This window comes from Acipenser ruthenus, chromosome 4, assembly GCF_902713425.1.
Source record: "Acipenser ruthenus chromosome 4, fAciRut3.2 maternal haplotype, whole genome shotgun sequence".
In the NCBI taxonomy this organism is placed as follows: Eukaryota; Metazoa; Chordata; class Actinopteri; order Acipenseriformes; family Acipenseridae; genus Acipenser; species Acipenser ruthenus.
The window spans coordinates 76,015,616-76,031,563 of NC_081192.1; the positions used below are offsets into that span (position 1 = coordinate 76,015,616).

General features: G+C 37.4%; 1 protein-coding gene across 1 annotated transcript in view; it reads right to left on the minus strand.

Moving 5' to 3' along the window:
• Positions 1 to 4,984, minus strand: part of mocos (molybdenum cofactor sulfurase) — a 155,824-nt gene extending 150,840 nt beyond the window's left edge. Inside the window, exon 1 of the mRNA XM_033999581.3 lies at positions 4,443 to 4,984. Within this exon, the coding sequence (XP_033855472.3) occupies positions 4,443 to 4,572 (130 nt within the window). The 5' untranslated portion in view covers positions 4,573 to 4,984. The remainder of the gene's footprint in view (positions 1 to 4,442) is intronic.
• Between the last annotated feature and the right edge of the window lie 10,964 nt (positions 4,985 to 15,948).

A 15,948-nucleotide genomic window follows, 5' to 3' on the forward strand; every position in this document is an offset into this window, starting at 1 on the left:
ATAGTCAATGCATTGGTTAATTCTTGTATCTCTTGGTACCACAGTGGTCATTTTCTCCCAATGGTTCATAACATCTTGACAGCAGGGACAGAGAAAACTACATCACAGTACAAGAATGTAGGGGCTCATGTCTATTTACCAAGGAAACAATAATGTTAATTAATTTTCGTCACTCTTTCTAGTGCATGACTTACATGGTTTGGCTTTTCTTAATTCTACTTCAAAAGCACATAAAAATTGCAGAGTGATTTCCATTGATCTTTGCATCCTTCGTTTTTTTTTTTGTTTGTTTTTTAAATCGATATAATTTTTTCTTGGTTAGTTCACTTGCAAGATCGTACAGAAAAGTTATTTATTCAAAAAGCTAGTACAGCAGGCACCTTTTTTGATATAATGTTTTTACCTCTTTTTTGGCTTGCTCTAGGCAAGTATTAGTCATATACTTTTACAAGCATCGAGTTTAGCAGCTCCTGAATGCATTTTCTTTATTTATCAATTCAGTATTCATTTTTTTTCCAGCATACACTTTTAGACATGACATGACTAACCTATAAGCACTCTTTTTTTATTTTTATATAGCACCTTTCACAGTGGACCACCATCACAAAGCGCTTTACAGAGGCAAGCTGTGAACTGTGCATTATATGCAAGGTCACTTACAATACGACATTGATTTAACATCTCATCCACAGGATGGAGCACAAGGAGGTTAAGCGACTTGCTCGGGGTCACCCAGTGAGTCAGTCAGTGGCAGAGGTGGGGTTTGAACCGGTGACCTGGTTACAAGCCCTGGACTTTGACCACTGGACCAAACTGCCGCCTAATTTTTTCTTTTTTTTTTGCAGCTAGCTAATCCCCCAGTTCAGATTCCCTCAGCATATTACAATAAAATACAATAAACACACATATACTGCCTTTCACAAAATGTGACTTTAAGACACTATACAAAGGCAAAACATTAATACAATCATAAATAAACAATTAAATAAATAAGAAACTGAGATAGAACACAGTGGGCAGAACACTAGCTTCAGTTTTCTATGTGCTGATACAGAATGGAAATAAAAAAAGACTGGTGAGCACATTATAACCAACAATAAAAACAATATTGTTAAGAACATTACAATTCACAGCTCCCCAATGTGCTCAAGCATGTTAAGTACGGTCGCAATTAAGTCAAGTAGTGATGATGTTATATGTGTTTGATTTTACACCAAACAGCTCCAATCCAAATTGCACTGTGCAGTGCTACTTCGTCCAGCCCCATATAAGCACTAAATCACCAAACCTTAGTACACCAAACGCTCACTAGAGCGGATATCCTTGAATTATATTAAACTGACAAGTCTTCAATTCTGACAATCAATGTCTCAAAAATGTAGAGCCGCTTGGTGTACTGACATTGTGAAGAGCAAGGTCTTATTTATTTTTTTACATGGTAAAGGTTTAAATTGGGATAACATGTGATGACCACTTTAAGAAAAAAAAAAAAAAAACATTTGGTGGTTTGCCTGTTTTAAGTCGCATAGTTTCTCTTTTCTGACTCTTGGCAGGTGCTGTTTTCAGTGCTGCCACCTAGAAGGAGTTTTTTGACAAAGGGCAGCTACATGGTTTTCAAGATTGCTTGGGGAGGTTTTTGATAAAGTGGGATCAGTTTGGTTAAAGGCGGTGGTTCTTGACAAAGAGGCGGTTACAGTAAATAATTTTCTGTCTAGAGGTCCAAACACTCAGAATGATGCAAAGGTTAGATTAGATTTGTTTTCCAATTCTGTGTCTTTACAGTTCAGCTGCTTTCTGTGCTAATCTCCATGTTGGACTAAACCAGTATATTAATGTGGCAGGTGGTAAAACAATCTGTCAGGTTATAATGTAAAAGATAACAGTAATTGCTGCAAACATACATCTAACCTACTGTATTTGGGGTGATGGGGTAGCTAACTGCATTCTGTTATGCAATGCCTAAGATTCTGAAATGTATAATATTAAATAGCTGCAGTGAAATAAATGAAAAAAGTTCAAGAGCTTGTTTGATCCTAGAGAAAAATGGAAATCTCCTGACTGGTACAGTCACCCACACTCAAAATGTAAACTTTTCATATAGCTATATATACCTTCAGGATGAAGGATTTATTCCTCGCAGAATTGCTGAGAAGAAGCCGAAAATGTTCTGCAAAAATTAGGTTAAAGAGGAAACAAAGTGAAAACAAGCAAAAGATTGAACTTCTTATACCTGGCCTAAGGTTTAAGGTAAATGATGCAAAGCCTTCAAATGAAGGGGAGGAAACTGTATGGGTTAAATGTGGTGGCAGAACAAAGCCACTTACCAGAAGAGCAGCTACTATCAGCCCTTCCGCAACTGAAGCTGATCTGCACAGTTTGTTGATTGAGAGTCACAGGGAATCTAAAATCAACAAAGTAACAAACTGAATAATGGACTAACTACCGTGACTACATAGGACCAAACTACTTACTGCATGTTTCGATAAAGAGCTAGAATTTTTAATTATCCAAATTAGTCACTCAAGCCAAGTTTGGATAAAACACAAAATGTGGGGAACATAAACACTGCAGAAAGCTGTTCTCTCTTGGAGGCAAAGGCTCAAGTCCCAGAATCTTTCTTGAGAATCTATTTCCTTCAGAAGAATATCAAATTGCAATAAATGATCTGCTGTCTGGTTAAAAACATTTCACACATAGAACAATACAGTACAAGGATGCCATCTGCAGTCATGTGAGGGGCAGCCAAATTGCAAAAAGTCTGTGCCACTAATGCTTTGTCCTTCAGTGTAACTCACCTACTGTACCTGTAGAGGCATTTAATGAAACCCAATCAACTGGGTAGTGTGAACTGAGGTGGGCTTTATATGGGTTGCAGTTTAAAGAAATGTTATGCTTAAAAACTCCTGCCTAAAGAAATTGGAATTCATTAAAAACACACTTGTTTACTCTTGGCTTATAGTGTTTCCTAATGGCCTTGATGTCTGGGGAGTGGCCAAGTTTGGGTTTTGTTATTTTTAGTTTTCTCTTTTATTATTATTATTATTATTATTATTATTATTATTATTATTATTATTACTACTACAACTACGACTACTACGACTAATAATAATAATAATAATAATAATAATAATAAATGTTCAATACGGTGCGCAACATTTCATATTTTCTGCTAACTATAGCTGTCAGGTTACACATAACGTTAAGTATACTGATTAACCATCAGTTTGCATAAAGCACCAGCGCTACCATCCCCCACTTTCGCAAAGTAAAAAATCCATAAATTCAGTCTCACAGTCCACACAGTCAGCCCTGGTAAATGTACACACTAAACCAAGGTTCTTTATTAAGAAAACCAAATCCAATGTTATGCCACTCTACTACTGGCATTCTCACTCTGTCGTGATGATATAGCTGTGACACATTATTGACTAAACTAGAAAATAACAATTTAAAAAAAAACTGGAACCTTAAAGAATACGAGAAACACACGTGTACAACTAATAAAAATTAAATAAACTGTTTATTTGTATATTGCTTATGGAGGAAAAATAATGAATCAATAAAAAATACATTTAAAAAAATTGATCTCATGGAATATGGCTGTATTAACCTGAAAAATAACCGCAGTGTGGAGTAGTGGTAGGGCTTTGGACTCTTGACCGGAGAGTCGTGGGTTCAATTCCAGGTTGGGGACACTGCTGCTATACCCTTGAGCAAGGTACTTCACCTAGATTGCTCTAGTAAAAACCCAACTGTATAAATGGGTAATTGTATGTAAAAATAATGTGTAAAAAAATAATGTAATTGTATGTAAAAATAATGTGATATCTTGTAACAATTGTAAGTCGCCCTGGATAAGGGCGTCTACTAATAAATAAATAATAATAATAAGTGATTCATGGATGGTGCTGATACTGTGAAACAACTGTGAATAATGATGACCTACAAGATACGCGTTAATAAGCGTGGTGTAAATAAACAATTATGAATGGCTGTGTCAAACTAGTCACATGTGGAAAAGCATGAAGGCAACAAAAATGACTGGGTAGCGCTGCTTTAATTAAACATCCAAATGAATGCATATATCATAGAGTATAAAACTTGTTAATTTCCTTAAAAATATAGGAAATACATAAGCATTTAGACTACTGTACATATAAATATTAATATAGGTATATTCATTTGTTGCGTGTATTAATAATAATAATAATAATAATAATAATAATAATAATAATAATAATAATAATAGGTAGCATATAACCATGTTTTATTAGAAGTATGGTTGTATTATCATATAGTTATGTTTGTTGTGACAATAAAGCATTCCATTTTGGTCTAAAATTGCTCCAGTAGAAACAAACAAACAAACAAACAAACAGAAACCACAAAAAAACCGCACATAACTTTCCACTTTGAGTTGTGTATAATGTATAGCACTGTACCTTTAATTCTGCTGAATTCCCCGTCTCTCATTTCCTGTATGTCACTGTCATAGCCGTAATGTTTCCAAACTTTTTTGAAACCCTCGAAAGTGCACAACTCTTCCAAACTAGAAGCTTTCTTCTCCACCATAATTGACAATTTGTTGGATTTCACTACCTTTATTTAGACCAACAAAATAACCCGTATTAGCTTGGATTAGTTGAAGTCAGCACGTGGATTGTTTGCAGGACAGCGACGGTTTCAGTTTTTGCGCATTTGTAAACCAAAGCCGGACTTGCTGTGCTTCTGAAAACTGTAGAAACTGTTGATATCTGAAGCCTGCGCACTGCACACCAGGAAGTACAGAAATTAGACTAACATGCATTCTCTAATCTGTCAATAGAATACAGTGGTGGCATTCTACTCAAGCATAATACAGATTGCATATTTGTCGATCGCCTCCAGTCTTTAAAGGACACACAGTACCCCTGCCGACACAGCAGCTAGAGACAGCGAGAGAACAGACAAAATATTCTGTACCATAATGAATACATCGTGTTAGGGTCTTTTTTTGTAATTCATATTTGATTGCCTTTTAGTATACACTTTAATAACAGTACGTTTTTCAGTTAAGTCTGTCTGCATGCAATCAATACATATTAAAGTATATCCTAATGTTTCACAAATGGCACAGTCAGTAGTTACATTTGTAACTTGGATATGCTCCTGGTGTTAAATAAATTGGAACAAGGGAAAAATGGTCACTGGATACAATAACTTTGGGTAATGTGTAGGATCTTTGTAAAGATGTCATTTTGTGCAGTTTTGAACGTCACACGGGCCCTGAAACTCGCTGTTTTAACTCGACTCTTATCCCCAACGTTGCATCCATCATAAAATATTATTGGGCTCCCGGAGTCCCAGCCTTTTCATGGCGACTGTTGCCTCTTCATACGTCCTCGGCTAGGCATTTCCTCCACGAGCACCATTTTGCAGTTCAAGGGTTCTGTAGTAGTTAATCATGTAGAGCGGACGTACCCCAGGGTTCTGATCGTGTGCAGGGATACTGGATAGCTCCTCCCGGGCTTAGTGCTGGCTCCATAGCTTCAGCTCCCTGGTTGATACGAGCCTGCAACACAACAAACAAAACACAGCAATCTTCACACAGTGCCCATCTGTACGCATATACCCGTCTGTATGGCTATGCCCGGGCAGTAGCCTCGAGCTGTACCACAGATGCTTTTTGAGCGCCATGCAACCTCACCGGGCACGCCCCCCAGCCAATCCGGACCCCCAGATCAGCTCAGCTCAGCGCCGGGCAAGCCTACGTGCTCAATTTGTTGCCTAGCAACGCAGCTCCTGTTGCGCGTTCCAGCTGCTTCTATAAAGGCACACATGCACTCCAGAACCAGCGACTGGGTCGCCCTGCCACAGGGTCCTCTAAGCCACCAGCAGTAGAATTATTATTGTAGACTGACAACACTTTATATCTTCTTAGCATTTTGCCCCAATTCAAAGCTGTTAAACGCATTTTCTCCACCATCCAGCAGAAAAAAGAAAACAGTAGTCCACCGTAATTTATTCTAATAAACGTAACTGTTACACACTGCTAACGTATGTTTAAAATACAATATTAATGTAGCATTTAGATTTCAAGACCACATCACTTTAACATACTTTGCATAAAATATTTTCTAAGCAAAGTTTATGAATGATTTAATTTGTCATCATTGGGCAAAAGTAAAGCATAACTACATCTGTAATTTCATGACTTTTGTGAACTATTTTTGTAAAATATTTTTTATATGTATATTCTACACATTGTAAGTACAACAATAAAAAAATGTTCCAGTGTAACAATAAATGCATATATGCAAAGTAATGCAAAGATACAAAGATAAAAATCACAATTTTCTGTTAAATAAATATTAAAAAAACAGGTCACAAAAAAATATCATATCATACATATAAAGTATAATATATCAACCTAAACTTCATCATCATTTTTACTACCCCTTTATCACTATAATAGTAACCCACTTGTCTATTCATACCTTATACATATATTTTTCTAATTCAGTCTTGGCAATGTGATTATAAACTTTGAGGAAAAAAGGATGCCATTTTAGTGTTAGAATAATTTATTACATAAAATATCAACATTTGACTGATTCCTCTTTGGAATCACACACTTTCAAACTCAGCTGTAGTGTGCTATATGAAAGGCCGTACGGGTCAAAAACTCATTATTCAGTACACTTTTCAAATATTTAGTACACGTACTAATTTGAATTTAGTATGTGTTGTAATTCAAAATTATTACACTTACTAATTTGGATAAAACCAGATCACTGAAAATGAAATAAGAGCCAAAGAATTTAAAGAAAATAGTATGTGTAATAAAGAACTGATACATGAGTGAATCTAAGCTGCTGTAATACAGCAAAATACCTATTGCCTGGTTGGTTAATAATGTGTTTTACTGCTCTTGCCTAAATTGTTTTTTTAAATGTCATTGGCGGGGTGGCATGTCGTTAGTATTGAATCTGGTTTCAACTAATTTATCTTACGACTCATTCATTAAAAATTAACTGGGAGGTATAAAATGAAACTGACCAACACAGGTATTGCAGCTCACCATGGCTGAAAACCGGCAGAGACGTAGGATTCTAAAGCTCTGTGCCATCTTCCATATATGCTCCCAAGGGCACAGTGGATGTTTTCCCTTTGTTTTGGGAGCTTGAATCAGCAAACATCCTCTACCAGCAAATCCTTGTGCCTTGTTATTTAATGCCAATGGCTAGCAAAAGGACGGTTTGGACACATACTTGTCCATCTTGCTGGTGGGAAGAGGTTGTGCTGCATCACTTTCACAGATCTGCAGTTGATAGAGTCCTTTCACATCACCAGAGCAACATTCAGCATTATAGTGAAACTGGTAAAGCAGCCAGTGGAAAAAAAGAGTGGCGATTGCTCTGTATAGGCTGGCATCCTCAGCTGAGTACAGGGTTAGGGTTACTCAGCTGAGTACAGGGTAGTTGGCAATGTGTTTGGGGTACATAAAACCACAGTTCATCCCTGTATTTACAAGTTTGTCAACTCCCTTGTTCAGAGGCACTGCAATACGTACATAGCTATGCCAGATGTAACTGAAGCAAAAAAGCATTGCTCTGCATGTCGGTGAAAAGCACGGGTTGCCCCAAGTAATGGGTATGATGCTACCCACATTCCCATCAAAGCACCACAGCACTGTCTGAGAGATTACCTCAACAGAAAGTACTGGGCATCTTTCATTCTCCAAGCAGTAGTGGATGACACTGGCAAATTTAATGAATATTACTTTATTTATGTATTACATATTGTGTTTACATAGGTCTTGACAACTTCTCTGTAAGGAATATATTATGACTTTTCATGTAAAGTACCTTATAAAGTCACAAATCCATAATGTGTTAAAATACAGTTTATTTAAATCTTTTTGACATGTCTTGTTCCTTTATTTCAAAGGTTTAGAGACATCTCGTGTGGCATGCCAGGATCTGCGCATGATGCTGCGGCGTTCCGGTGATTGTATACACGTCAACACACACTTCCGCAGGTTAATATTTCTAAGGGATTCATGTATTCTTAATGAAAATAGGCTATTCAGTTATATGCATAATGAAAGACGGTGTTAAGATTTTACATTTTCCTCATGTATTCCTCATTTAACAGCATTTGTGTTTAATGCTGTAGTGTCAAATTAAGCGCTCAATATTAATACTTTAAGATGTCAGTAATGGCTCAAAATAGAATAGATTGACTTTTGCATACATTTCACATCCTTTTTACAATAGTAATCTATATTCCCCTTTCATTCAGGCAATACAGCATATAGGGGATCAGGGTGTGCCCTTATATCTAGTCGGTGATGCTGCGTACCCCCTACTTCCCTGGCTTATGAAACCCTACCTGTCCAGACTGCGAACAGCTGCGGAGGAAGCATTCAACACCACGTTTGGGCGAGTACGGGTAGTGGTTGAACAGGCTTTTGGGCACTTGAAAGGGAGGTGGCAGATGCTGCTGAAACGGTCTGAAATGCAGCATGAGTTAATTCCCAGAATTGCCACTGCCTGCTGTATCCTGCACAACCTGTGTCAAGAACAAAACGAGGTGTTCAGGAGTCAGTGGCTGACACCTGTGAGACAAACAGGGAGAAGGTTACCTCAGATCGCCAGTTTCAACTGGACACCAGCGATCTGAGGAGACTATATATATATATATATATATATATATATATATATATATATATATATGGATGCTTCGGTTGTTCAGATGTTTATGTGACATACTCAATAAAAAAAAAAAAAATAATAATTATGTCCGACTGTTTCTCCTTTCGTTACACTATTTACAGTGTTTTGAATACAGTCATCAGAAAGACTGCTGAGGGGCTTCTCGGTATGAGTATATCTCTGGTCCTTCTAGTGTTAAGCAGCTCACTTGCTCTTCGTGTTTAACTTTAGTGTACAGCAAGGGTATTCTCAAACAGTTGCTTTAATACTATAACAAGTGCAGAACGCAGTTCATGGTACATTTGTAAGTGTTATACAGAACTGTAAACCCACTTGAGATATACAGCATGACAGGCAGAGCAACAAACAATAATAAAAAGCTGCCCACATTATCATTAGGATGAACTACACCACTGCTAACTATAAAACCGCCCATCAGCCACTTACTTTCTGCCGTCTTGGAACCCACAGTAACAACTGACCTGTTCCCTTTCAATATTTATAGTGATGTCAAACAAGCTCATTTACATTTTCACATGATTTTCCATGTGAAAATGGGCGTGGTTTTCCTGTGTCTTTCGTCATTTACACGAGTAAAAGAGATTTACCCTATCCCTCTCTTTGGCAGTTTTTTTTTTGGCCCCAAACCTGATTCTCACGAGTAATTCTCCCAAACGTGCACGCGCATCGCCACTTCATGTGTAAATAGCCCTGCACGGAAACTAGCCCAATTATACCGCCCCCTCGCTTTGATTGACTTGGGTGTTTTTGCAGCTACGAAATGTAAAAAGAAAAGCAGAAAAAGAAAAGGGGAGGGAGGAATGTAAATGTTGAAGCAGAAATGTAAACGTCCAAAATAAAATGCAAAAAGAACTGGGAAAAGACTAACTAAATAAATACATGAATAAATAAATATCTAAATAAATAAGTAAATGTCAGTCGATTGCACCAACGTGGATTAACCACTAACCCAGATTAAATCAAGGATTATATTTTAATCTTGTTACACAAAACCTTAAACCAGGTTTTTATATTTAATCCTTGTTTAAAATTAATCTAAGGTTAAACATTTCTTAATCCAAGATTACAATATAGTCAACTGCACCACTAATTCAGGTTTAAATGTGAAAGGTGGATTACATTTAAATCTTCCTTGGACGTGGTTTAAATTTAGACAGAATGGCAGCATATCTTAACAAAATGTACTTTTTCTGTAAAACAAACAACCACGCAATCTGTCTCAATTTGGAGAACATGAAATGCTAGTCAGGGCAAATATCACCAGATATAGTAAAACCCATTAGTCATAAATGAATAAGATATAAGCATGCTTATAATAATAATAATAATAATAATAATAATAATAATAAGATGGTTTCACATTATGACTGTGTAGCCTATATTGTATTTTTATTTATTGCATTTATTTATTGCATTTATATAGCGCTTTTCATGTAAAAGCATCGCAAAGCACTGTACAGTACATTGCAAAAAGCATTTACATTTACACAACACAATAACTTCGTCTAAAGGCACGTCACAAACACAACTGCTACATCTTAAATAGCATATTTAAATAACAGTATATACATTAAAAAAATAATAATAATAAAAGTTACATTAAAACCCACTAAGATAACAAAGCCATTTTCTAAAAGTATGTTTTCAGTCTTCCCATAATTTAGGGGCTCTGCATGAAAAAGCCTTCCTCCCGTGTTAATTTTGTTGGCCCTAGGAATAACCAGTAGACCCACATCCTGTGAGCCAAGAGTGTGATGACATGTAAGTGAGACACCACACCTTTTGGGATACTGTAGAGAATCACATAGTGTGTGCGGATAATGTCACCTAACGGTAGCATATATAATGAAAATAACAAAGGACCTAGAATAGAGAGCCCTGTGGAACACCGCAGACAACTTCAGACCTTTTAGATTTTGCCTCCCCAATAGAGACAAACTGAGATCTATTGGAAAGATGAGATCTGAGCCAGGATAGGCCAATGCCAGACAGTCCCACTTTGTTTTCAAGACGATTTAATAAGATGGAGTGGTCTACAGTATCAAAGGCGGCACTTAGATCTAAAAGAATTAAAACTGATGGAAAGCCCAAGTCAGAGCTTATCAGCAGATCATTTACAACTCTGACAAGGGCTGTACTTTGACATTTTTGTAAATGATTTGCAACAACTTTTTCTAGAACCTTATCTAAGAATGGTAGGTTGGAGATTGGCCTATAGTTATTGAGGACTTTAGGGTCCAAATTGTTTTTCTTAAGCATAGGCTTTACCACAGCTACCTTAAGTGCTGAGGGAACTATACCGGAGGAAAGTGAACCATTTATTGTTTTTAAAATGTGGGTATTAATAGCACCAGAAACATCTTTTAAATGTTTTATAGGAATAGGATCAAGAGAGCATGTGGTAGCTCTCAAAAGCTGAACTAGCCAGAGCAGTCAGTTCTTGTAAATTAATCAAAGAAAAAGCCTCCATAGTAGCCTTAACAGTTCTAATTGGTAATATTGTGCTGCAATCCTCCTTAATAGAAGGTGTCTGTGTAATGTGATTTCTGATGTCCAGTATTTTATTTTTACAAAAGTTTAACAAGTCACAGCTAAGAGCCAATGTCAAGGGTGGAACTATTAATGGGGGGATTCATTAATTTGTCTAGGGTAGCAAAAAGAAATCTAGGATTATTTTTATTTGTTTCAATTAAATTAGAATAATATAATGATCTAGCCAACGCCAGAGCCTTCCTATACCAGATGGACCTTCCATGCAATGCAATGGACATGCAATTTAGATTCCCTGCATCTCCATTCTAATTTACGACCCTCATATTTCGTTATATCATTAAACCACGGTGGGCTTTTTTTAAAAGACACTCTCACAGTTTTAACTGGCGCTATAGTATCTAAGATAACAGTCGAGGAGGTGTTGTAGGTATTAACCAGCTCATCTACTGATAAGGAGTCAGGGAGTGGCAATGAGCTCAATTCATCAGAAAACTTTACAGCAGTTGAAGAATTAATAACCCAAGTTTTAATTGTATGGTTCACAATCTTTGTATATACTGGCAGATTAACATCGAAAACAATGGAAAGATGATCAGAAATAGTGAGATCTATCGTTATGACATTTCTAACGTAAATTGGTTCCATGGTTACTTCAATATTAGGAAACAACAAGTAAAGGGAGGAGGTAAATTATCTTCAATTTTAGAGACTGAAAAAGGTGTTCCTCAGGCTCTATTTGGGCCCAACATTATTCTCAATATATATTGATAATGTCTGTCAGGGGATTGGAGTTCATTGTCATCTCTATGCAGATGACACAGTGCTTTATGCATTTGGACACTCACAGATGCAGTAGAACAACTTCAAGAGGCATTTAATATTGCTACTGCTACTGCTTAATACAAACAAAGACTAAGGTAATGGTCTTTGGATCTAAATTCAAAAGTCTGAAACAAGAATTAAGTATTCAATCACTGACTGGGGAGCCTCTTGAGGTGGTGGACAGTTATAAATATTTGGGAATACGGTTAGATCCATTGCTAAAGTTTGATTTGCATATTTCTACTACTTCAAAGAAAATTGCACAAAACTTGGGTTTCTTTATCGACAGCAAAAAAGAGCTGTATTTTTGCTTAGTTTGATGATGGTGATACCTTGTACTTACTCTGTTGAACAATTAAAAAAGTTGGATCGGCTAATGAATAAAGCAGCCAGATTTGTATTAGGGTGTCATCCCCAGACTCATCACTGTCAGTTACTTACATCCTTAAAGTGGATTTCATTAGATTACAGAAGACAGCTTCACTGGATACTATTGGTGTATAAAACTGTAATAGGCTTGTCACCAGGGTATCTAGGTTTGATGCTTCAGGCAAATATAGCCAAGTATAATTTAAGATCTAGCCTTCCACTTAATTATCAAGTAATGGGAAGAAGGTCTTGTGTTGGTCAAACAGCCTTCAGCTATAATGCGTCTATGGAATGGAATCTGTTGGACAAAAATATTAAGGATATGATTGTGCCTCTAATTTGTAGCCAAAATTTACCAGATAAACGTAGAATAATAGCTAAAGTTACGCCTATTTTAAAGAGTAGATATCATGAGTTAACAATTTTAAAATGTTCCCGGTTTTGCTATTGTACATTTTTTTAGAGTGCCATACAAAACTATAGCAGTGTGAATTTTATGGATTATGTGATTCACAATCTATTTTTTTTAAATTATTATTTTAGTCAGATGACAATAAAAAGAAAACAATGAATTGTAACGAACTGCAATAATTACACCCAATGTTTAATTTTTAAATTACGATTATGTTATATACAGTTATTTAAAAAAAAAAAAAAAAAAAAAGTGGAAATCTGGTAGCCCTATGCCAACTTCTTGAGACAGACAATTATGGGGTTTCCATGCGGGGCAAGTAACATGTGAAATGGCGATGCGCGTGCACGTTTGGGAGAATTACTCATGTTAATCAGGTTTGTGGATGAAAGAGAGGGATAGGGTGAATCTCATTTACACGTGTAAATGATGAAAATCATGGGAAAATCATGGGAAAATCCATGCCCAGTTGCATGAAAACTTGCATTTCACTTGTAAATGTTAATGAGCTTGTTTATCCTTAAGTGACATCACTATAAATATTGCAAGGGAGCAGGTCAGTTGTTACTGTGGATTCCAAGACGGCAGAAAGTAAGGGGCAGTTTTATGGTTAGCAGTGGTGTAGTTCACCAATGATAATACAGTCAACTTTTTTTTTATTCTTATTTTTTGCTATGTCTGGCCTGTTATGTTGTATATCTCTTGTGGGTTTACAGTTCTGCATAAAACCACTTACCATGAACTGCGTTATGCCCTTGCTATAGTATTAAAGCAGCTGTTTGAGAATAACCTTGCTGTAAAAACTACGCTAAAGTTAAACACAAAGAGTAAGTGAGCTGTTTACTAAATGTCTGTAACTGAATTGCCTTGCTTTTGATCCCAACTATGTCCAAAGACAACGCGTGTCTGCTCTCCACTCAAAATCACTGGAGCGAGGAGGAAACCCAGGCAATAATAAATATAAGTAGTGACTTGGATGTGTTGAGCCAGCTCGATCGCCCAAAACAGAGTAACAAGCATGTGTACCAACAAGTGGTAGATGCCCTCTCAGAAAGGGGAATAGAGCGTGCAGTCCCACAAGCTAGGGACAGATTTTTAAAATTTAAACAGCCCTACCTGCAGGAATGAGCAAGCCGGTGCCATTTGGGAGAAGCACGATGGTCCTGGTTTCGGTTCTGGAAGACATGGAATGTTTATTGGGGTAACGCCCAGTGGCAGTTGCAGCTGCCCACTTAATTTACACCTCCCAGCGCGCTGCATCTGAAGAAGGTAACATCTTGTTGCGTGTACATGTACATTCAATAACTTGCATTACTGTTACTTAAAAGTAATTGTGCTACTTTTTATTTTATTACTTTAAGACCGCTCCAACAGTGCTACACAGTCAGCAGCCACAACATCATCCAGTAGTATACAACTTCCCCAGTTGTTACCTCTCCTGGCAGAAGCCAAGATGCCCCTCCATCATGGGATAATCTATGCGCCGTCCAGGTCGCCCTCCAAAGAGAGGCGTCCGTACCAGGGGATGAGGACGTACCCCACGACAGCAATATGTATAAATAAATAAGGTCAAAATAAAATTGTAAATGAACATATTGATAGTGTTTTTTTTTGTTTACATCATTAATATTTAACACAACGGTAAATCCAACAAAACTTAAAATAAAGAAAGGAGAGAGTCTCTGACAGCACAAGCCTCCTCAGATCACTGGTGTCCAATTGAAACTGGCGGCTGAGGTAACCTTCCCCGTCGGTCTCACAGGCAGCCACTGATTCCTGAACACCTCATTTTGTTGTTGACACAGGTTGTGCAGGATACAGCAGGCAGTGGAAATTTTGGGAACAAACTCATGTTGCACTTCAGTCCATTTCAGCAGTATCCGCCACCTCCCTTTCAAGTGCCCAAATGCCTGTTCAACCACTACCCGTATTTGCCCAAGCGTGGAGTTGAATGCTTCCTCAGCAGCTGTTAGCCATCCAGACAGGTAGGGTTTCATAAGCCAGGGAAGTAGGTGGTACGCAGCATCACCGACTAGATATAAGAGCACACCCTGATCCCATATATGCTGTATTGCCTGAATGAAAGGGAAATAGAAATTACTATCGTAAAAAAAGAAGCAAAAATGTAACTTTCTGTGAATTAACCATGCATAAAGCACCAGATAATCAGCGCTATATTTTTTACAAAAAAAAACAAACAAACAAAAAAAGGGTAACATTCCCTCTCATGGATCATTCTAAATAGCAGTTTTTAAACTATAAACATGGTTCAGGTGACCCGAAGGTTCAGTGGGTGTCCTCCGATCCCACAACCAAACTAGCTTCCTTTTATATACCAGGAACTCAAGAGCACATGTCAGCGAGCTACCGATCTTTGGAGAACAAATGCCTGTCCGTTCTGAGCTCACTGTGCACCTGGCCAGCAGGGTTCACAATAGTACGATGAGGAGAAACAGTCACTGCCGGTTTTGCCTCCCTAACCATTGGGAGCGCCAGAATCAATGGGACGCTCCATTTGTAGTCCCCAGCGAAGACGGCCTACTTTGCACAACCAGTAACCAAACCTGTGCTGCGCTTCTACCAGGTGAGCCACTCAGGGACTGAACCTCAGCTCGTTTTTGACTCTCTCTGTTTTCAGTTAAGCATTGTTACGCATTGTAAGTGGATGGATTTTTTTTTTATTATTCGGATATTGCTGATAAAATTATGTACACCTTTTACTCGGCACAATTCATAGTCACTGCCTGAGAGTGTTGCAGCAGTGGAAGAGGGATTTCACAGGTCAGGATTGAGGTGCACTTTCAGAGCTTCAGTGTGAGGACGGCTCGTACTTCCTGCTGGTCCTGGGCCTGACTACAGCCAGTGGGCACATTTTTAGTGAGCATTAATATTTAATAGATGTTTGAGGGTGTTCTATCATAGTTTTATTATCTTGTTATATTCTATTGCAAACTAAAATACTTCTAACATGTGATTTCACAGGAATAGTAGTATTTATTAGTATTTAAGTTTGTGAGTCAACTGATTTCCATTACATGAGAGTTGATGTTAAAACTTCATGGTGATTTGAACTTGGCTCTCGCCAAGATAAGGACCAATTAAGACTTAGCTTTACAGTAAACTAATGTGATCCAT